The sequence below is a fragment of the Mustela lutreola genome, chromosome 6 (assembly GCF_030435805.1).
Source record: "Mustela lutreola isolate mMusLut2 chromosome 6, mMusLut2.pri, whole genome shotgun sequence".
In the NCBI taxonomy this organism is placed as follows: domain Eukaryota; kingdom Metazoa; phylum Chordata; class Mammalia; order Carnivora; family Mustelidae; genus Mustela; species Mustela lutreola.
Genome location: NC_081295.1, coordinates 21,355,504 through 21,378,555, shown reverse-complemented (window position 1 = coordinate 21,378,555; position 23,052 = coordinate 21,355,504). Strand labels below are relative to the sequence as shown.

Below are 23,052 nucleotides of genomic sequence, written 5' to 3'. Positions count from 1 at the left end.
ATTGGCAAAAGAATAGACAGTACAGAATAGATAGAATACAGAGCCCAGAAATAAACCTACATAAATATAGTCAGCTGATTTTAGGTTTTTTAAAGGTTTTATTTACTTAATTGAGAGAGAGGGAGAGGGCATGAGTGAGAGGAGGGGCAGAAGGAGAGGGAGAAGCAGACCCCCGGCTGAGCACAGAGCCCAATGCAGGCGCTTGATCCCAGGACCCTGAGATCATGACCTGAGCCGAAGGCAGATATTTAACTGACTGAGCCACCCAGGCGCCTCTAGTCAACTGATTTTAGACCAAGGAGCAAAGGCAATGCAATGGAGCAAAGATAATCTATTCAACAAATGACACTGGAACAACTGGATATCCATATACAAAAGAATGAAGTTGGGTCCCCTGCCCTTTAAAAAAAAAATTTTTATTTATTTATTTATTTGACAAAGAGAAACGGGTGGGGGGGGGGTCAGAAGTAGTGGGAGTGGAAGAGGGAGAAGCAGGCTTCCCGCCAAGCAGGGAGCTCGATGAGGGGCTCAATCCCAGGAGGCTGGGATCATGACCCGAACCGAAGGAAGACACTTAACGACTGAGCCACCCGGGCACCCCCCACCTTTTATTTATTTATTTTAAAAAAGATTTTATTTATTTGGCAGAGAGTGCAAGAGAGCACAAGAATGGGGATCAGCAAAGGGAGAAGCAGGCTCTCAACTGAGCAGGGAACCTGATGCAGGACTTGATCCTGGGGGCCTCAGACCATAACCTGAGCTGAAAGTAGATGTCCTAATGATTGAGCCACCCAGGCACCCGGATCCCCTGTCTTATATATGACGATTAATTCAAAATCCCCAGGGGCCTAAATGAAGGAGCTGACGTTATAAAACTCTTTGAAGAAAATAGGGTGCTAGTCTGGCTTGGCTTGAGGGAAGTCGGCAGCCAGGCATGATGGCAGAGGCTGGGCTACGGGTGCCAATGCCCCTAGGCACCCCAAGACACCTCAGACAGCTCTAGAAGAGCTTGGGACTTCTTACCACCAAGTTCATGTCACTTCTGCAGGAGGCCATGCTTGAACTCGAACAGGTAACTACAGCCTATCTGTGCCAGGTGTATGACATTACTGATGTGCTGGAAGATACTGTGGCTGATGCAGAAAAACCCAAGAACAGCATCTAGTGGCAGTGTTTGGGGCCTGGCCGTACCCTGGAAATTACGTAAAAGCATAAAAGCTGATTGAGCTCAAGACAGATATCAGGGAGGGGGCACCTGGGTGGCTCAGTGGGTTGAGCCTCTGCCTTCAGCTCGAGTTCAGGGCCCCAAGATCAAGTCCTGTTTCAGGCTCCCTGCTCAGTGGAGAGCCTGCTTCCCCTTCTCTCTCTGCCTGCCTCTGCCTACTTGTGATCTCTGTCTGTCAAATAAATAAAATCTTAAAAAAAAAAAGATCAGGGACCTGCAGTAGCAGGAGCATTGGACAAGCACCAGATGGGTACAGCAGAGCAACTGGAGGGTCACAGAGGACAGTGCAGAACAGCGGCTTGATCTATATCACTCATGAGAACGTATGCAGATGCTTTCCTGAGACATCTTCCTTTCAAGCAGTAACACCTTGAGGTGCCCACCCCAGAGGGTCTCAGTAGGCAGAAGGACCGGATTCAGGTACCAGATTTCAAGTATGAGAAGCATCTGAAAAACGTGAGTGACCCCACGGAGGTGTTGCTGAACAAGGAGGCCTGGAGCTCACTGCCCATGGTGGTGCCACCCGGGGATCTGTTCTTGAGCCCTCTTGCTGTCTCTACCCCTCCACCTCTGTCCAAGCCTGCCCTGACCTAGCACCAAGATGCCTCACATCCAAACAGCATTTGGGTGGCCACTCTCACCCCTGTTCCTGGCAGCACTGAAACCTAGTGGCTGACTGGACCAACAGCTCAGATTGCAATGAGTGCTGGCCCTGGAACTGGTATCAAGGACAGTGGTGAACCCAGTTCCCTCCCACTGGACTCCACAGCACTAGCCACTAGCCACTGAAGTCCTCTGCCCTGCTGGACAGTAGCAGCAGCAGCAGCAGCAGCAGCAGCAGCAGCAGCAGCAGCAGCAATAGCTCATCTGGACCCATCCCTTTTACTTCCTTTGAGTCCATCAAGGCAAACCCTACAGAAGTTCTACAACTTCCTGAGGAGCTGTCAAAAATCTTCAGTCCCACATGAGAGTGCCTGAGCTTCAGAGCTGCTGAAGGAGCTGATATCCTCAGAAGTATTTGCGCCCCCCTCCACCTTTCTTCACCCCCTGGGGACCACAGTTATATCTATAATCTGGACAAGAGTAAAGGTGTTTGTGATGGGACTGTTCTCAACATTTGACTGAAAAAGACGTGCCCTACGTGGCTGAGACAGAGACCATCTGATCTGGGGGCTGCCTGGAGTCCTCTCCAACCCTACTTCTTCATAGCTTAAGAACCAAAGATCCCTGGCTTCCCCATCCATCCCTCAGTGCAGAGTTCTGGCCACAGTTCCCACTCCTGCACTAGCATCTCTACTGTGCTAGGAGAGCAGAGAATGAAGGCTCAGCCCTTCCAACAAGAGAGCCAAAGTATTTGCCTCTTTTTCTCTGGGGACTTTTTGCTCTCTCCCAGCCCTCCCAGGACCCAGGCTCGACTGCCACTCAGTGGCACAGAACTGACGACCCACCATCTTGTCCAGCCCCACTGCTCTGTTCTGTCAGTTCCTCCCACTCTTTGGAGGGAATCCGCGGGTGGACCTGGATATTTGCTGCACCACCTTTAGCCTTCACTCCTCACCATCCTCTGACTCTACAGCTCCTCCTAGACCTTTTCAAATGCCCTTTTGTGCTAGGTGCTTAGCCATGAGAACCTATGGGTGCTGGTGGGCGCTAACAGGAAGGAACAGAGAGGTCTTTAACAGGAATCTGGGTAAGTGCCTGAGGATTGGCCCAACCTCACCCTGCCGCATAGCTCTCCTTCTTGTTCAATTATTTACCCTCATTTAGAGCCATTTGCAGGGACTTAGGAAGATTTGCAGTAATGAATGGATTCCTATATAAAATTATTTTTATACTTTTTTCAGCAAAAGAGAATAGGAACATTCATACAATGTCCAAGTGAATAAAGACCAGGTCTAAGACCAAAAAAAGAAAAGGAAGGAGAAAGAAAGAAAGAAAGAAAGAAAGAAAGAAAGAAAGAAAGAAAGAATAAAGGTGTAAGTCTTTATCATCTTGGATTAGGAAATGGGTTCTTAGATATGACAGAATACAAAGCAACTAAAGAAAAAAATAGATAAACTAGACTTCATCAAAATTGAAAACTTTTTTGCTTCAAAGGACACTATCTAGGGGTGCTTGGGTGGCTCAGTGGGTTAAAGCCTCTGCCTTCAACTCAGGTCATGATCCCAGGGTCCTGGGATCGAGCCCCAAGTCGGGCTCTCTGCTCGACAGGGAGCCTGCTTCCCTTTTTCTCGCTCTCTCTCTGCCTGCCTCTCTGCCTACTTGTGATTTCTGTCTGTCAAATAAGTAAATAAAATCTTTAAAAAAAAAAAAAAACATGATCTAGAAAATGAGAAGACACTCAGTGGGAGAAAATATTCGCAAATTGTATAAGAGAAAAGGGTCTCATGTCTAAAATGTGTAAAGAACTTACGTATAATCCACAATAAAAAGACAACACAATTTTTAAATTGAGCAAGTAATTTTATTTATCTATTTATTTATTTAAAAGATTTATTTATTTATTTGACAGAGAGAAATCACAAGTAGTCGGAGAGGCAGGCAGAGAGAGAGAGAGAGGGAAGCAGGCTCCCTGCTGAGCAGAGAGCCCGATGCGGGACTCGATCCCAGGACCCTGAGATCATGACCTGAGCCAAAGGCAGGGGCTTAACCCACTGAGCCACCCAGGCGCCCGAGCAAGTAATTTTAATAAACATTTTCCTAATGAAGGTATATATATAAATGGCCAATGAGCCCATGAAAAGATTTCAACATTGTTTGCCCTCAGGGAAATATAAATGAAAACTTCTTCACACCCAGAGATGGCTTAATAAAAAAGGATGGACGAAATTAAGGAAATTTTGCTAAAGAGTTGAGAAATTGGAACTTGTTTGTGGAATAGTGCTGCCCTGGAAAATGCCCATGTCCTAAACTTAGGGATCTGTGAATATGTTACCTTACCTGGCCAAAGGGATTTTGCTAAGGTAAGGATCTTGTAATGGGGGATGACTGTGGATTATCCTGGTGGGCCACCTGTATTTACAAGGCTCTTATAAGAAGGATTCAGGAGTATCAGAGTCAGAAAGATGTGACAATGGGAACAGAAGTTCAAGCGATGCCTTTTTAAGACGGAGGAGTACCAAGGAATGCAGACAGCTTCTAGAAGTTGGAAAAGGCAAAGAAAAAAAAAAAAACAAAAAAAAAACCAGTTTCTCCCCTGGAGCTTATGGGGGAATGCAGCCCTACTGACATCTTTATTTTATTTTACTTCTTTGGAAAACAGGGGAAAAATAAAAAAAAACTTGTTTTAATTTTCCTTTTAAGAAACTACAGCTGTGGAGTCACTCTGCATATAATTGGTAATGTTAAGAATAGGTAGGATTAATAAAAAAATTTTAAAAATATAAAAAAAAGAATGGGTAGCATTCACAAACTAAGAGAATAGAACCTGTAAATTTCTGTTACACATGTGAAAATAGTATCAGTGAAAATAAAATTTTTCTTGCCCAATTTAATGCACAATGAACTCTAGTCATTAAAATATGATTGTAGTATTCTGAGCTAATGTCACTGAGATTCAGTGTAGAAAGTTCAGGAAATATAATACATATAGCATTTTAAGTATTTTACTTTCATGGGTAACTTAAAACAACATAAATTTCCCTCAAGGAAGGATTAGTCTATGTCACTGGTATATATTTGCAAAACATTTCAACACTACAAACCCTAAAAGTTTCAAATGGGGCATTGGAAATGTTTTACTTTCATGAAAAAAGAATCTGATAGAATCTGTAACTGTTAACTACGATTCTTATTCTTCATACAGAAAGCATGCTGCTGTGACATTTAGCATTTTGGGAGATTCCCCGAATAACATCTGGTCCCTGGATATCTTATACCGGGTATACACACAGCCGTGTCCATCAAGCTGGTACAGGTAGTATTACCTAGAATGTTAACTTCCGGCCAAGAGACTGGGCAAAAATCTGTAACCAAGACAACGCGGCAATGGCGAGGCACCGCCAACATGGAGGTCCCAGGAAGTGGCGTCAAGCGCAAGTTCCGGTTCCGCCTGTCCCAGAGTACTGGGCTATCTCGCGAGACCAGGCGGACACGTGCGTTCCTCGGGTTCACGCTGCGGTAGCCATGGACGCTTTGGATCGAGTTGTGTGAGTACGCTGGGTTCTCCCTTGGGGGACGTTGGACAGTGGGACTTCTGTAGTGCGGAGGAGTGAAAAAGTCTCCGCTCCGCCTGGCCTCCCCTCGTTCCCCCCACCCTATAAGTGGGGCCTTCGGTGGGTCAGTGTATCCACCAGCCTGGGTATCCCTCTGTTGGTGCCGCTCGGCGGGAGACTGAGAGTCCGGAAGTCCACTTGTGGGAGTTGCCAGGTGGTAGCTCGGAGATGTAGGTTCCGTTTGGCTTGGTCAGTTAGAGACGCCCTGGGCTTCTCAACAAGTGTGAGGGAATGAGCGGTCACCAGCACAAGGCCTCGGCATCTGACAGGTGTAGGTGACAATCCGGGCACAATCGCAAGAGCTTTGTGACTTATAACCCCCTAAACCTCAGTTTACTTTGTAAAATAGCGTTCGTAATAATCGTACTTTATAGAATTGTGAGGACTATCAGCGAGAATGTATGTAAAGCCTTTGCTACAGCACGTAGAAATGTTCTTAGCCTTTTCTTTCTCTTGAGGTGATGTTTTAAATGCGTTCAGAAAATACTTATTGATCTCCTAAATGGTCCTGCTGTTATTTCTTGAGATTTGCCTGGGTTAACAGCCAATCAAAATGAAAAGTTCTTTTAGTCATTAATTCAGAGGTTTTTGCGCATCTGTTATATATTCCTTCAGATATGGGGACTGCAAAGATGAGTAAGATGATGATCTGATTGGGGAGCAAACATAAAAGATGTTATTTATATTAGTTGCGGGCTCGTGAGAAGTGAAAAACCACATGGAATATAAAGCATAGAGCACTTTTTTTTTTAGACATACTAAATATTTCTTAATTTGATTTAACAAATGTGTACCTTTATCAAATAATAAATGATGGGAAGCTTTATATTGCTTGACATTTTATCTGGAGGAGAATTTTTAAACTCTGCATGATAAGTTGAGTATGTGTATAGTCTTTTTTTTTTTTTTTAAAGATTTTATTTATTTATTTATTTATTTATTTATTTTTAAAGATTTTATTTATTTATCTGACAGAGAGATCACAAGTCGGCAGAGAGTCAGGCAGAGAGAGAGAGAGAAGCAGGCTCCCGCCGAGCAAAGAGCCCGATGCGGGGCCCGATCCCAGGACACTGAGATCACGACCTGAGCCGAAGGCAGCGGCTCAATCCACTGAGCCACCCAGGCGCCCCTTTATTTATTTATTTGACAGAGATCACAAGTAGGCAGAGAGGCAGGCAGAGAGAGAGGAGGAAGTAGGCTCCCTGCTGAGCAGAGAGCCTGATGCAGGGCTTGATCCCAGGATCCTGAGATCATGACCCGAGCCGAAGGCAGCAGCTTAACCCACTGAACCACCCAGGTGCCCCGAGTATGTGTATATTCTATTTTTCTTTTCCTGCCCAAAGTGTCCATAGGACTGAAAAGAGGATGGAAGGTCATAGTTACTTAAGAGAGAAGAATTCTTGCAGTAGATGGCAGAGAACTGTTGGAAAAGCAATATATAGTGGAAGCAGAAGTGAAGTCCTTTTTCTGAACAGGAATGTACAAAAACATTCTGCTCCTGAATCATTAAATCAGAATAATGAATTTGTTTTCCCTTCATATTTTGCAGTTATTGGTCTAGATGAGTTTTTTTTTTTTTTAAGGTTTTATTTATTTATTGACAGAGAGAAATCACAAGTAGATGGAGAGGCAGGCAGAGAGAGAGAGAGAGAGAGAAGCAGGCTCCCTGCTGAGCAGAGAGCCCAATGCGGGACTCGATCCCAGGACCCCATGATCATGACCTGAGCCCAAGGCAGCGGCTTAACCCACTGAGCCACCCAGGCGCCTGGTCTAGATGAGTTTTTAAATCTAACTCATTTTGAAGATTGGCCTACTTGTAAGTTGTGTGACCTTGGCCACATTACCTTCCTGGCCTCAAAAATGAAGATAATAATTTTACTGGTGTTTTGGGATTTTGGTGAAGATAAGCCTTAATAGAGTGACTGTAAAATTGTCAGTCATTATTATCTCCCGTTGGTGGCAAGAATATCTGACTTTCTCAGCTGTGATGTTGGAGTGGGATAGCGTATATGTCCTGGTGGGCATTGTGATCTTAAACCTGGATGAAAGATATGGCAGTTAATAATTATCTCTCTGTGTTTAGTAACTGTCCACAGATTGATGACTAGTGGGTGTGCAATTCTTTGTGTTAGGGTAAGAGTACTGTTTGCTTTAGACTGAAGAAAAAATAATGGAGTAAAAATAGCAACAATTTTCATTGAGTCTTTTTTTTTTATAAAGATTTAGAAAAAAGCAGTAATAAAAGAATGCTGGGGATATTAAAAAAGTGAAAGCTTCTTAAAAAAATCAAAAGCTAATAAAATGAACTTACTTCATAGTAATAACCGAATACCTTTTATTGTTATCTTCCTAAAAAGTAAGATTTTGGTTAATGGTGGAATCCTAACTGATAAATGTTTTGTAATAACTGTTGGTTTTTAAGAATTTGCACGTTTGCCAAGTCATGGTTTCGTACTATGAGGAAAACTTTTTAAGTTGTTATGAATTTTGATTTTCTGAACAGAAAGCCCAAAACAAAAAGAGCCAAGAGATTCCTTGAGAAGAGAGAACCGAAACTCAGTGAAAATATTAAAAATGCTATGCTGATTAAAGGGGGAAATGCAAATTCCATGGTGACACAAGTACTTAAAGATGTGGTATGTATATGTGTATACCTTTATTTTAAAAAAAAAATTTTTTTTTTTAAATAATTTTATTTATTTGACAGACAGGCAGGGAGAGGGAGAAGCAGGCTCCCCACTGAGCAGAGAGCCCAATGCGGGGCTTGATCCCAGGACCCTGGGATCATGACCTGAGCCAAAGGCAGAGGCTTAACCCACTGAGCCACCCAGGTGCCCCTTATTTTTTAATTTTTAAAAAAGATTTTGTTTTTAAGTAATCTTTACACCCACTGTTGAGTTCGAGCTTGCAACCCTGAGATCATAAGTTGCATGCTCTACCAACTGAGCCAGCCAGGCACCCATGCACACTTATCTTTCAAATGGTATTGAAATTATTTTAGGACCTTTTCTGCATGCTTGTTTAGGCTGCTGCAGAAATACATGGATAAGTTTGCCTTGCCCTGAGAACTGCTAGCCTTAGGCTCAGGTTGGAGGTTATTTGCCTTGGCAAGCCACTAATCACTGGTTTTCCTTAAAGCAGCTACTGCAGTTCCCTTAGTAAATTTCAGCTGGTTTCAATTACTAGAATTTGGTTTACTTGCATTTAAGAAACATAACTAGTTTGTAAAGTGAAATAACTGCATATTAACAATCGATTCCTTCAGCAATACCAAGTATTGTGCTAGGTGCTGAGGGTTAATAGTTACATAAGACACATCTATCCCTTCAGGGAGCTTAAAAAGAGACAGGCAAGTAAGACTTTATAGCATTGTGAATTAAGTGCTGTGCTGGAGGCATGGGCAGGGTAGGCTGGGAGGCAGAGCTAAAATCCCATAAGGGTAGCCGTGCACAGAGTGGGCTTCCCAGAGGAGACACTTTCACTTCATTTTGAAGGCGGAGTCACAGCAAGTAGGAGGAGAGGAGGGAGAGGAGAAAGTCTTCCAAGGCTGATGACAGTACTTGTGCAAAAGGGAAGGTGAAGGAGCGTGTTACATTTGGGGAACTGTAAATAATTGTGGATGGCTAAAGGGGAAATGGGCTCGATGAAGCTAGAAGAACAGACAGAGATCAGATAGTAACATGGAGTTTGAGCTTTGTTCGGAAAGCTCTAAGGAACTATCGAAAGATTGGAGGTAACAGACATGATCAGCTCCTTTAATCGGTTTGACCAGAGAAAATTGAGAGCAAATACGGGAAACTAATTCTGCCATTGTTGTCAGGCAGGTAATGAGTATCTGGAGTGTAGTAGTGTTGGTGAAAATGAGAGATGATCAGAGAGACTAGATGTTGGGTGTAGAAGGGCATGGTTTCTGGGTTGGATTCTTGATGAGTGCTAATGCCAGTTAGAGAATATACCAGCTGAAGCAGGTTAGTACAGAGAGGTGGTATGTTCAGTTCAGGATCTGTAATATAAGTGTGATGGTAAAAGCTTTATATTTTTTTCTGCCTCTGTAGTCTGATGTTTAGCCCAGTGTGTGGCACATAGTACATGCTTAGTAAATGTTTAATCAGTGAATGAAAGGCATAGTCTATGGAGATACTTACTTGGTGGTTGGATATTTAGGCCCTAAATACAGCAGATATTTTCTTTGAGTTAAATCAACTAAGTAATTGAATAGATTTTTTTAATTTGACTAAACTCTCTATGCTTGCTTTTTAAATACAGTAGTTCAGATATCTAAATGTCTAATACATGCTCATCCTTTCTGTCTCAGTGTCATTGTGTTGGTAGGATCATGGCCCTATATTTAAGTAAGCTCTAAGAATAGCACAATATTACAGGTAATGGTGGTAGTTTAACATTCATATTGATGATTCCTGAGTTGTCACTGTGGTCATGCGCATTACACCAAGGCAGGGAAACATTTGGTCAAGAATTATTAAAAGTTTTAGTACTGAAGGGGTGGGTACCTGGCTGGCTCCTTCGGAAGACATTCACGAGGTTGAGTTCCACTTTGGCTGTAGAGATTAATAAAGCAGATAAATAAACTTAAAGAAAAAAAAGTTTTAGTACTTAAAAAGATAGGTTTTATTGCTGAATTTCCTTTGTTCATCAGCCCTGATTGTTGATGAGTGATCATTTTCTTTTCATTGTTTTCCTCATTTACCCCTTCCCCTAATGCAAGGGAAGGCATTAGATCTTTGTTATTCCTTATGGTAGAGCAGAACTAACCATATAGGGAACAAGTGATTATTAGTGAATGAGTGGAAAGAACTAAGAAAAAAAAATGGAAAGAGGGTTGAATGACAGGAATTTTTTAAAGGGCTCTGTTTAAACTCCCGACTAGAATTCTGATTGTTATTACTGGGATTCTTTCTCCTTTCTCTTATCTCCAGACAGTATTATTTCAACTCTGTCAGCCTTTCTGATAGGATTTATTTTTATGTTTTCTTTTTTTTTTTTTAAGATTTTATTTATCAGAGAGAGGGAGAGAGAGTGAGCACAGGCAGATACAGAATGGCAGGCAGAGGCAGAGGGAGAAGCAGGCTCCCTGCCGAGCAAGGAGCCCGATGTGGGACTCGATCCCAGGACGCTGGGATCATGACCTGAGCCGAAGGCAGCTACTTAACCAACTGAGCCACCCAGGCATCCCTTATGTTTTCTTTCTACTCTCAAATAGTTTGGAATCAGTAGACTCTAAAGAAATGAAAGGAATCATATAAGTTGGATAGATTTTTGAAAGCGCCTGGAAACTTTAGATAAAGAAAGTCCAGTCTAAGTTAGGTTATTAAGCCTATGTTGCAGCTTTTAATAGGTGATTAAAAGGGAGCCAAGCAGGAGACATCAGAATAGTATTCAGGGACCAGGTAATCTTGTGTAATGACAGATACAATGCAATTTAATTTTTTCATCTGCTTTTCAGAATGTAATTTGTTTTGAAAGCTATAAATTATGTTTTACAGTATGCCCTGAAAAAACCATATGGAGTTCTGTATAAAAAGTAAGTAATGACTTGTTTTATTTTGACTTATATTGTTCTATTATAAAAGTAACAAACAATTACATTATGGGAAATTTAGAAAAGTATTTTGTTTAAAAAACAGGACAGTTCCTTACATATATATAGCTATTAGTATTTTTAAAATTTATTTTTTTCCTGTGTGTTTTCATTTGTATTGAATACTCACATAGTTGTAATCTTAGCATATATGTATTATTTTGAAGTAATTATGGACTTAAAGAAGAGTTGCAGAAATTTGTAGATTTTTCATAACTTTCACTCAGTTTCTCTTAATGTTGCATCATACATAACCATAGTATTGTTACTCAAAGTAAGAGATTAACATTGGTACAATAATGTTAACTGGACTGTAGACTTGATTTGGTTGTACCAGTTTTTCCAGTAATATCCTTCTTCTCTTCCAGGATCCTACATTGCATTTAGTTGTCACGTCTCCGTACTCTCCCATTTGTGACAGTTCCCCAGTCTTTCCTTTTTTGATGACTTTGACACTTTCGATGAGTACTTGTTAATTATTTTGTAAAATGTCCCTCACTTTGGATTTGTCATCAGTTTCTCATGAGTAGATTGAGACTTATGCATTTTTGGCTGGAATATCACAAAAGTGATGTGCTTTTCTCCATAAATCATACCAGGGAGTACAGGATGTATTAATGCTGGGAGCATTAACCTCAGTTAAAGTGGTGTCTCCTTGGTTTCTCCACTATAAATTTACTGTTTTTCCCTTTTTTTTTTTTTTTAAAAGATTTTATTTATTTATCAGAGAGGGGCGGGGGAGAGAGCAAGCACAGGCAGACAGAATGGCAGGCAGAGGCAGAGGGAGAAGCAGGCTCCCTGCCGAGCAAGGAGCCCGATGAGGGACTCAATCCCAGGACTCTGGGATCATGACCTGAGCCGAAGGCAGCTGCTTAACCAACTGAGCCACCCAGGCGTCCCCTGTTTTTCCCTTTGTAATTAATAAATATTTGGAGGAAATACTTTGAGACTCTGCAAAGATTATGCAGATAGTCCTTTCTCCTTACACTTACTCGTTTTGGCACCCATCAATGGATTTGTCTACAGAGATGATTACTCTGGTGTTCTATTGGTGGTTTCTATCTTCCTTATTCCTTCTTCATTTATTAATTGGAATTTTGTGAGGAAAATCTCTCTCTCTTCCTCTGTTGAATTGCTCATTTATATTAGTGTGGACTTACAGATATTTATTATACTCTTTGGACTTAAAATCCAATGCTATCATTATTTTATTGCTCAAATTCTGCCTTTGGCCACTGGGGTCTCTTTCAAGTTGGTACCTCTGCTTTTTCAGCATGCCCCTTTGTGTTTGAGTACTTCCTTTCTGGCGCCACAGGATACCTCATGCTCATCTTTTATTTTTCCTTACAACAGCTCTGGAATCAGCCCCTTCTGTATGGAGCCCTGTATCCATATATTGGAGACTGATAATTTAGAAACAAAGATCTGGGCACTAAGTATGCTCTGTTGCTATGGGAGTGTCATTGTCTCTAGATCCCTTCAGCAGACAGAGCTTAAAATATGTATTACGCATATTAACCTATACATGCATGCACATCTAAGTTTCTATTTATATATTTTAAAGACCCTCAGTTATTATCGATACTAAAAGTCATGCATTCATACTGATACTTCCAGTTCCAGCCCAGTGCCACAGACCTCATTCCAGCCTTTCTTCTTTACTCACTTCCTTACTTGTAACTTTTCTGTTCTGGCCTCAAGAAACCTGGCTTTCATGATTGATAGTTTACATATTTATTTAATTGTGTAATTCTAATATATACGTAGTTGCAGAATTTCTCATCCTATAAGAAACAAATTAACTAGAGTTTAGAATGTGTGTACAGTTTTTCTGTCTTTAGCTTTAGAATATCCAGTTCAAATACTGGTTCCCAATGTAATACAGGTTTGGTTTTTTTCTGCCTCTTTAATGTGATTGTTATTCCTTCAAACAACAGTTAGGGTTGTTTATCACAGTTTGTATTCTGTTTTGTGTTTTTCTCTACATCCTGCTGGTAGTTTTAGTTTACGTGTGTAAAATTTACTCTTTGTGGTGTACAGTTTTGTGGGTTTTGAAAAATGCATTGAATTGTGTCTGGCACTACAGTTCGTCATACAGAGATAGTTCCATCATCGTGAACCTTGGTGCAGTGTGCGCTTGCAGTCCAGCCTCCCCTCCCCCTTTGACCAATGAACTGCTTTTCATCCTTAAAGTTTTTCTGTTTTCTGAATGTCACATAAATGGAATAATAAAACAGGTAGCCCTTAGAGTCTGTTTTCTCTCATTAGCAAAATACCTAAAAATTTTCTGTGTTATTGCCATACATTAAATTTTATATCAAGCCTTTCTCATATAAACGTTTTTTATTGATAGGTGATCCTTTAGATATTATTTTCAGTGCTAGTATAATGCCTATTAAATGGTTATATTAAAATTTACTTGTAACTTAATTTGGGGGAATTTAGGTTTTCCTTTTTTGCTATTATAAATAATGCCAAAATGGCCATTTTAAACAAATGAATTATCCTTTTGAGTTAGTTCTTAAAGATTTATTTATTTATTTGACAGAGAGAGAGATCACAAGTTAGGCAGAGAGGCAGGCAGAGAGAGAGGAGGAAGCAGGCTCCCTGCTGAGCAGAGAGCCCGATGTGGGACTCGATCCCAGGACTCTGAGATTATGACCTGAGCCGAAGGCAGCGGCTTAACCCACTGAGCCACCCAGGCGCCCCTTGAGTTAGTTCTTAAATGAGATTCCGCCTCTCAGTAGTACATATTAATTATATTGCTTTTTGAAAAGATTGTCCTTTTGGCAGAGTGTAATATACAAGTTCCATGGACCATTACCTTCTTTGGTTTATATTTTTAAGATGTGAAGATCATACTTTAATTTGAATTTTCTGTGTTTCCAACAGGCCATATTTGCTTATTTGTGAATGACAATTAGCTATTAATCATAAATGCTGCAATAATTTTTCTTGTTCTGTTTGCCTTGCATCATTAAAAGTAATATTCTTTTTTTTTTTTTACTGACTATGAAGGTAGTACGTATTTCTCTTAGATAATCGGGATAATGGATAATGGAGTAAATAATCACTATGTACATTCTGACATATTTTTCCCCTGTATGTATATATATATTTTTTGAGTATAGTTGACACACAATGTTACATTAGTTCCAAATGTAAAACATAGTGATTTGACAAGTCTGTACAGTATGCTCTGCTTACTAGAACTGTAGCTATTTGTTGTCACTACTATGATACTGACTATATTCCTTATACTGTATCTTTTATTCCCATGACTTATTGGTTCCATAATGGGAAGCCTGTATCTCCCACTCCCCTTCACCCATTTTCACACACATTTCACATTTTCACATTTATTTTATTCTTTTTTTTTTTTTCTTTTAAAGATTTTATTTATTTATTTGACAGAGATCACAAGTAGGCCGGGAGGCAGAGAGAGAGAGGGAGAAGCAGGCTCCCTGCCGAGCAGAGAGCCTGAGGCGGGGCTTGATCCCAGGACACTGAGATCATGACCCGAGCCGAAGGCAGAGGCTTAACCCCCTGAGCCACCCAGGCGCCCCTTATTCTTTTTTTAAAAGATTTATTTATTTTATAAATAAGTGTGTGAAGGGGGGAGGAGCAGAGGGAGAGAGAGGGAATTCTCAGACTCCCCATTGAGCGCAGAGTGGGAGGTGGGGCTTAATTCCAGGACCCTGAGATCATGATCTGAGCCAAAATCCAGAGTTGGCTGTTCAACCAACAGAGCTACCCAGGAGTCCCTATTTTATTCTTTAAGCAAAATTGAGATCATGTTGTAAATAGATTTTGGTTCATAAAAGTTATGAGCTATTTTAAGAAACTTTATTTACATAATTAGAAATCAGAAATTATAAGTGAAAATATAAACACTCTTCCTAGAACAACCCCCTCTTATTAGTTTCTTACATATTTTACCAGAATTTGTTTATGCATATTTAAGCAAAGAAAAATATTTATTTGTATTTCTCTCTCATGTTTTGGGCAACTGGGTGGCTCAGTGGGTTAAGCCTCTACCTTCGGCTCAGGTCATGATCTCAGGGTTCTGGGATCGAGCCCTGTGTCGGGCTTTCTGCTCAGAAGGGAGCCTGCTTCCGCCTCCTCCTCTGCCTGCCTCTCTGCCTATTTGTGATCTCTCTCTCTCTGTCAAATAAATAAATAAAATCTTAAAAAAAAAAAAAGATAGCATGTTTTGCCCACTGCTTCTCTAGCTCTACTACTAATGTTCCTAATCCAGTGCACTGTTTTTTTCTTTCCCTTCTGGATTATTGCAATAGCTTCTTACTAACTCTTTTCAATTTTGCCATACTATATTACATTCTTATATAGTGCACAGAGCAGTCCTTTAAAAAGAGAATTTGAGTCCAGTGTTACCACTCCTGCCTGAAACTCTTCAACTCTGTTAATATCTACATTACTTACCTTGAATAACAAGGCCCTACATAATCTGGACCATGTCTTCATCGTTGACCTCATGCCCCACCATTTTCCCTTTGCACACTAAGCTTCAGTGACACTTGCCTTCTTTCCATTTCTTGAGTAGTCTAAGCTTGTTTCCATCTCAGCATCTTTGTTTATTCTGTTCCTTCTTCCTAGAATACTCTTAGCCTCAGAATTTTTCAATGACTTTTTCATGATCTCAGCTCAAATAGTCATTTTCTACTCTTCATACTAATAGAATACCCTATTTTATTTTCATCACTGCATTTATTATTGAAATTTTTATTTTCCCACTAGAATGTGGGCTCCATGAAAGCAAGGAAAGCAAGGGTCTTGGTTGTTTTCTAGGTTCCTTAGCTTTTACAACAGTGCCTGGCACATAAGAGGCACTAAATATATATTTGAATGAATGACTATCCCTCCAGCTTTATTTTTGATTATCTGAATATAAAGTTATCCTTATTTAGTATGTTACTTAATTGTTATTGGTGAATTGCTATTAAGATTGTTAAAATTAAGGTCACCTTTTTAAAATATTCTTAGGAAAAACATTACAAGACCATTTGAGGATCAGACGTCATTGGTGAGTACAAGAATCGTCTTTCTTTTTAGTTTATTTAGAGAGAGAGCATGCATGCAGGGAGGGGAGGGGCAAAGGGAGAAGGAGAGAGAATCTTAAGCAGACTCCATACTGAGTGTGGGGCCCAGCACAGGGCTCAATGCCAAGACCCTGAGATCACTACCTCAGCCAAAACTAAGAATAGGTCGCTTAACTAACTGTGCCACCCAGGCACCCCAAGAATCTTTCTGATTTAAGAGAATATGTAAATGGTTATTCAGACTAATTAGTACTCTTTGAGTACTTCTAATCTGTGATGTTTCTGAATTAGAAATCATCCTATATGAGGGAATTTTAATGTGAAGTAGAAGGGAAATAAGACATTTATTTATTATTTTGAAATAAGAACTTTTATATTTTCAAAACATAACGATAGATCTTATATCTCACTATGACCAGTATCATTCACTGCTTGCAAGTATATTGACAGAATTTTTAAAAGCTGAATTTTATTTTATGTGCATAATTAATAGATTATCAAAAGGAAGCTTGTTTTAAGTCATTTCATTTTTTAAAAAAAATAATTAATTAATTTTAAAAATTTATTTATTTGACAGAGATCAAAACTAGTCAGAGAGGCAGGCGGGGTAGGGGGTAAGCAGGCTCCCTGCTGAGCAGAAAGCTTGATGTGGGGCTGGATCCCAAGACCCTGAGATCATGACCTGAGCTGAAGGCAGGGGCTTTAACCCACCGAGCCACCCAGGCACCCCTATAAGTCTTCTTATAAAGTATGTTTGATTTTTTAAAATCCGACTTCTTTGAGTATTTTTAGAACAAGGAATGCTACCTGAATTGTTTCTAATAATTGTCAGTTGCTTTACTAATCAAATTCCTATTTGAGTGTATTGGCAACCAAACTAAAATGAAAAAGGCTAGTGAATGAAATCAGAAGATAAAGGATGGTATTTAGTAAATGGAGAATGTTGAATGGACTTTGGGTATGTGATGGTATTATTATTTTTTTTTCCTAAAGAAAATCTTAAGAGAAAAAGTGGTTTAAACTAAATCAACTGAAAAAGGGGCGCCTGGTGGCTCAGTTGTTAATCCTCTGCCTTCGTCTCTGGTCATGATCCCAGCATCCTGGGATCAAGCCCTGCGTCGGGCTCCCTGCTTGATGGGAAGCCTGTGTTCCTTCTCCTAGTCCTCCTGCTTGTTTTCCCTCTCTCACTGTGTCTCTCTCTGTCAAATAAATAAATAAAATCTTTAATAAATAAATAAATAAATAGATAAATAAATTGACTTTAAAAAATTCAGAATGGGGGACGCCTAGCTGGCTCAGTCAGTATAGTATGTGGCTCTTGATCTCTGGGTTTTGAGTTTAAGTGCCACCTTGGGTGTAGACCTTATTTTAAAAAAAAAAAAAAAGATTAAAAGATTAAAAGATACTAAAAAAAAATTGGAATGGAATTATGTTCTCTTGAGGCGAACACCAGTACTTGTTTTTCCATTTTAGTTAGTGAATTTATTTTTTAAAGATTTATTTATTTTAGAGTGAAAGAGAACATGCGTGTCTGTGCACATGAGCAGCAGGGAAAGAGCAGAGGGAGAGGGAGAGAATCCTTAAGCAGATTCCCCGATAACTGAGTGGTGCCCAACACCGGGCTTGATCCTGGAATCCTGAGATCATGATCTGAGGTGAAATCAAGACCCAGATGCTTAACTGTCTGAGCCACCCAGCTCTTTTAGTGAATTAATTAAGTAATTAATTAACTTTCAAAAATATTTTATTTATTTATTTATTTGACTGAGATCACAAGCAGGCAGAGAAATGGGGGTGAAAGCAGGCTCTCTGCTGAGCAGAGAGCCCGATGCAGAGCTCAATCCCAGGACCCTGTGATCATGACCTGAGTGGATGGCAGAGGCTTAACCCACTGAGCCACCCAGGCACCCCTCTCAGTGAATTTAAAAGAAAGAACTTTTTTTTAAAGATTTTGTTTATTTATTTGCCAGAGAGAGGGAGAGATCACAAGCAGGCAGAGCAGCAGGCAGAGAGAGGGGGGAAGCAGGCTCCCTGCTGAGCAGAGAGCCCGATGTGGGGCTCGATCTCAAGACCCTGAGATCATGACCTGAGCCAAAGGCAGAGGCTTTAACCCACTGAGCCACGCTGGTGCCCCAAGAAAGAACTTTTCAATAGAATTTCAGTAATTAATTAGAAGACTAAAATTGAACTTCTAATGTAGCAATTAACTGCATTGAAGATTATAACATATTTAGAAAAATCAATATTCAGTGTTTGTAAAAATTGTTTTTTAAAGATTTTATTTGAGAGAGAGAGGGAGAGGGAGATAGCATGAGTAGGGGGAGGGGCAGGGGGAGAAGCATACTCCCCACTGAGCAAGGAGCCTGACTCGGTGCTTGATCCCAGGAGTATGGGATCATGACCTGAGCTAAAGGCAGACTCTTAACCAACTGAGCCACCCCGGTACCCCTTTAAAAAATTTTTTTTAAAGATTTTATTTGAGAAGGAGAGAGAGAACAATGAGTGAGGTGGGGGGAATGAGCCAAGGGAGGAACAAGACTCCGCAGTGAGCAGGGAGCCTGATGTGGAGCCCAACTCCAGGACCCTGGGACTATGACCTGAGCCAAAGGCAAATGCTTAACCAACTGAGCCACCCAGGCATCCCTCTGTACTTCTTTTTCAATCCTATTTTGATATGATGGTTTTTCTTACACTTGATATTGTGCCTTTCCTCTCTTGGATATTCCACCTCCAGAGATAGGAGATATTTCATTGCATGTAGAAAATTTCAGACCAGTAGAGCTCAAAATGGCTGTGAAAACAGTGGCCAAGTTGGAAATGTGGTTGAATTCCTCCTCCTGACTATGTATCCCTCCAGTAGGACTTTTTTTTTTTTTTTTTCTAAGCACATTTCTTATACTATAATTTTGGAACTGTGCATTAGAACAAGAGTTAGCAAATACACCTCCTGTGGGTTAAATCCCTGTTTCTGTGAGACCCATAAACTAAGAATGATTTTTGTATTTTTTTTTTTAATTTTAAAACTAAAAAGAAAAAAAAGATTTTACTTATTTATTCCTGAGAGACAGAGAGGCAGAGGCAAATGTGGGACTCGATCCCAGGACCCTGGAATCATGATCTGAGCTGAAGGCAGACGGCTAATCGACTAAGCCACTCAGGCACCCTGATTTTTGTATTTTTAAAGGGTTTCTTTCTTTCTTTTTTTTTTTTTTTAAAGTGTTTCTTTATAAAAGGCCTAAAAATAGTTACTCTATGGCCTTTTGTAGATAATTTGACTATGCTTGCTTTAGAATTTTAACAAAAGGTAGACTTTTTATGTAGACCAACAACAGAGATGAGTACTGTATATATGTGAAAGGTAGTTTATGGATAGCTTTGGGGTGTTAGTCATAGTAAGAGAATGTAAAAAGAAAAAAAATTTTAAGAAAGCATTTTCATTTCTTTGGACACTTAAAAAAAATTTTTTTTTAAGTAGGCTCCATGCCCACATTCTGCAGAGCACAGAGTTCAACACAGGGCTTGATCCCACAATCACGAGATCATGACCTGAGCTGAAATCAAGAATTGGAGGCTTAGAGGTTCCTGGGTGACTCAGTTGGTTAAGTGGCTGCTGCCTTTGGCTCAGGTCTTGATCTCAGGATCCTGGGATTGAGTCTGGAGTTGAGCTCTGCACTTAGCAGGGAGTCTGCTTCTCCCTCTCCTTCCTCGCCTGACCCATACTTGTGCACGTGTGCTCTCTCTCTCAAATCTTTAAAAAACCAGTTGTAGGCTTAACCAACTGAGCCACCCAGATGCCCTATTCATATGTATTTTAAATGGATGGTAAGATGTACCATTGATGGTAGTAATGTCTAGTGAATAAAGGCCTTTGTTCAGTAAATGAAATACTCAGTGTGCTGTTCCAAAACTGCATAGCTGAGAATAAATACTCTCATTGAGTAATCTAAACTTAAGCATGTTTTTAGTCTTCTTTTTTTTTTTTTTAAGATTTTCTTTATTTGACAGCGAGAGCACGAACACAAGCAGGGGGAGTGGGAGAGTGAGACACAGGCTTCCTGCTGAGCAGGGAGCCGGATGTGGGGCTCAATCCCAGGACCCTGGGACCATGACCTGAGCTGAAGGCAGATGCTTAATGACTGAGCCACCCAGGCAGCCAGCACATTTTAGTCCTGAACTTATTTCTTTTCCTTAGGTACACCCAAATCAGAAAATTATAGTAAAAAGCTAGAAATAAAGTCCCTTTCTCTCTGCTTATTCCTATCTAGTTCATTAAGTATTCATTACTTTTTTTTTAAAGTTCAGAGGTATGATTCTTAAAGTGCTTGTATTAATGCATTAATTAGAGTTTTTTTTGGTTTTACAGGAATTCTTTTCAAAGAAGTCAGATTGCTCTTTATTTATGTTTGGCTCCCATAATAAGAAGCGGCCAAATAATCTAGTAATAGGTAAATACCATTTACTTACTTTTTTTATTTTTTAAGATTTTTATTTATTTATTTGAGTGTGGGAGGGAGGGAAAAGGAGGGAGGGAGAGAGAGAGTGAGAAGGAGAAGGAGTAAAGGGAGGGGCAGAGGTCGAGGGAGAAGCAGACTCCCCACCGAGCGGGGACCCTGATCCTGGGCCTCCAGGATCAGGACCCGAGCACAAGGCAGATGCTTAACCATCGGAGCCACCCAGGCGCCCCAGTCATTTACTTTCTCATATTGTTATTTACAAAGTCATTTTGTGACTCAGGTTAATTGATGGTGTTGAGGATTCAGGAGTATAAAGTAAGCTCTAAGCTAGTTTTTAAAAAAATTTTTCTTGTGATTTTGAATAAACCTTTTTATCTACCAGATTGCAGGTAAACAATAAGCATGTAAATATCACTTTACCTAAAGTTGCAGATATTTTCCTAATGTAAAATACATGTACCTTTAATCAGTGTTAGAGAAGAAAAACACAAAGTAGCATACCTACCACATAAATGAACCCTTCCCTGGTAAGTATTGCACTTGGTCTGGCATGGTCACTGGTGTAGGCAAGTCCTTTTCCTTCTGTGAGCCTTTATTTACTCTTATATAAAATAAGGGAGTTTGGCTAAATTTCCAAGATTCTTTCAGGGCCAGGATTGCAACATTCTGTTGTAGGTAGAGTTGAAAGTTTAAGAAAGAGGGGCATGTTTGGTGGGATATGAGAGGAAAAAGGAGGCAGAGACTAACACTTTGAACGTGCAGATTAAGTGGGTACATATAAGATGGCTGTTTGGGAAAAATAAATACTTAAAAGAAAATATATTTTCCTTCTAGGTCGTATGTATGACTACCATGTGCTGGATATGATTGAATTGGGCATCGAGAAATTTGTCTCTCTGAAAGATATTAAGGTAAGATACTAAGCATAAAAATAAAAGGCATTTTGGGGGTACCTGGGTGGCTCAGTGGGTTAAAGCCTCTGTCTTTGGCTCAGGTCATGATCCCAGAGTCTTGGGTTCGAGCCCTGCATCGGGCTCTCTGCTTGGCGGGGATCCTGCTTCCCTTTCTCTCTCTCTGCCTGCCTCTCTGCCTACTTGTGATCTCTGTCTGTCAAATAAATAAAATCTTCAAAAAAAGAAAAAAAAAGGTGTTTTGTAATATTGCTTTTGGCCAATAGTGACATCTTGTGGTGAAGAGTACTGTTACAGTTTTGTAGTTTAAAGAGAAAGAACTTTGTTTTTATCCTAGTGTTCTCTGAGATAAAAGCAAATTTTACTTTACTTTAAAAAGAAGTCGTACTGCATATAACACAAATGTGGATCTTCTGGCAGTTAGACTACAGAGCGATTATGTCTGGGCCCATAGTTTAAATGCTATCCTCTCCCTCTGAAATGTCATAGCACCTATTTTATGGAACCTCAGAAATACCAGAGTTTTCTTTCTTTCTTTCTTTTTAAAGATTTTATTTATTTGAGAGAGAGGGTGAGTGAGAGAGAGCACAAGTGGGGATTGGGGGAGAAGCAGAGCAAGGAGCCCAATGTGGGGCTTGATCCCAGGACCCTGGGATCATGACCTGATCGGAAGGCAGATTTTTTTTTTTTAATTTTTAAAGATTTTTATTTATTTATTTGACAGATAGATCACAAGTAGGGAGAGAGGCAGGCAGAGAGAGAGAGGAGGAAGCAGGCTCCCCACTGAGCAGAGAGCCCAATGCGGGGCTCGATCCCAGGACCCTGGGATCATGACCTGAGCCGAAGGCAGAGGCTTTAACCCACTGAGTCACCCAGGCGCCCCCGGAAGGCAGATTTTTAACTGACTGAGCCACCCAGGCACCTCAGTATCAGAGTTTTCAAAGTGAACCCCATTCTAAACCTAGGATGCTCTAGGTGACCCTACAGTATTTAGGCTGCTGGCCACCAAAATGCTGGTTCAGCCCTTCCCTTCAGGACTTTCATCTTTGTGTCTCCTTTGTTTGAATGGGATTCTAAAATAGAAAGGCAAGAAAACTGTCCTAAATCAGTTCTTCTGTCCAGATTGGGCTTCTTCTCCTTCACAATTCTGTTTCTGGCTTAATCTGTTCCATCAAATATTCTATCAAATAGTTAATTTATTTAGACTTCGTGGCTACCCTTTGTAATCCTGAAATTATTTTCTCTGTTATGTAGAGTTGGAGAGCAGGATCCAGAGGGACTTTATTGGTGACCTGGAGTCATACATATAGTAAATGGTATAATCAAACATTGAAAGAATCATATTGAAGTTTGTAATGGACAGTTACATAATTGTTCTTAGTTTATGGGTCTTTGAGAGTCACCAATGGTATAGTTGAAAGAATTGTAATATATATGACATGCCTTGCAAGTTTTGTGTGGGTTTGAAAAAGACTCTTACCAGATCCAGACTTAGCTACAGTAGCTTCCCCGGGTACCGGGTACAAGGTAGAACAGTGGCCCGAGACTAGATTTCGAGGCAGAACATTTGGCTTGCAGGCTTGTGTTGG

The 23,052-nt window shown here is 40.4% G+C and overlaps 1 protein-coding gene and 1 pseudogene across 3 annotated transcripts in view; both read left to right on the top strand.

The window, feature by feature from the left end:
* Positions 1 to 461: 461 nt before the first annotated feature.
* Positions 462 to 2,744, top strand: LOC131834553 (transcription factor E2F4-like; annotated as a pseudogene).
* Positions 2,745 to 5,225: 2,481 nt separating this feature from the next.
* RPF2 (ribosome production factor 2 homolog) overlaps positions 5,226 to 23,052 on the top strand; it is a 44,248-nt gene continuing 26,421 nt past the window's right edge. The window contains exons 1-6 of one of the 3 annotated variants that reach the window (XM_059176845.1): positions 5,226 to 5,373; positions 7,943 to 8,075; positions 10,944 to 10,981; positions 16,043 to 16,082; positions 20,462 to 20,543; positions 21,387 to 21,463. In XM_059176845.1, coding sequence (XP_059032828.1) covers positions 5,351 to 5,373; positions 7,943 to 8,075; positions 10,944 to 10,981; positions 16,043 to 16,082; positions 20,462 to 20,543; positions 21,387 to 21,463 — 393 coding nt within the window. In that variant the 5' untranslated portion in view covers positions 5,226 to 5,350. Of the gene's footprint in view, positions 5,374 to 5,691; positions 5,711 to 7,553; positions 7,573 to 7,942; positions 8,076 to 10,943; positions 10,982 to 16,042; positions 16,083 to 20,461; positions 20,544 to 21,386; positions 21,464 to 23,052 lie in introns of those variants that run through there. The other 2 variants (XM_059176847.1, XM_059176846.1) reach the window with 2 other exon arrangements.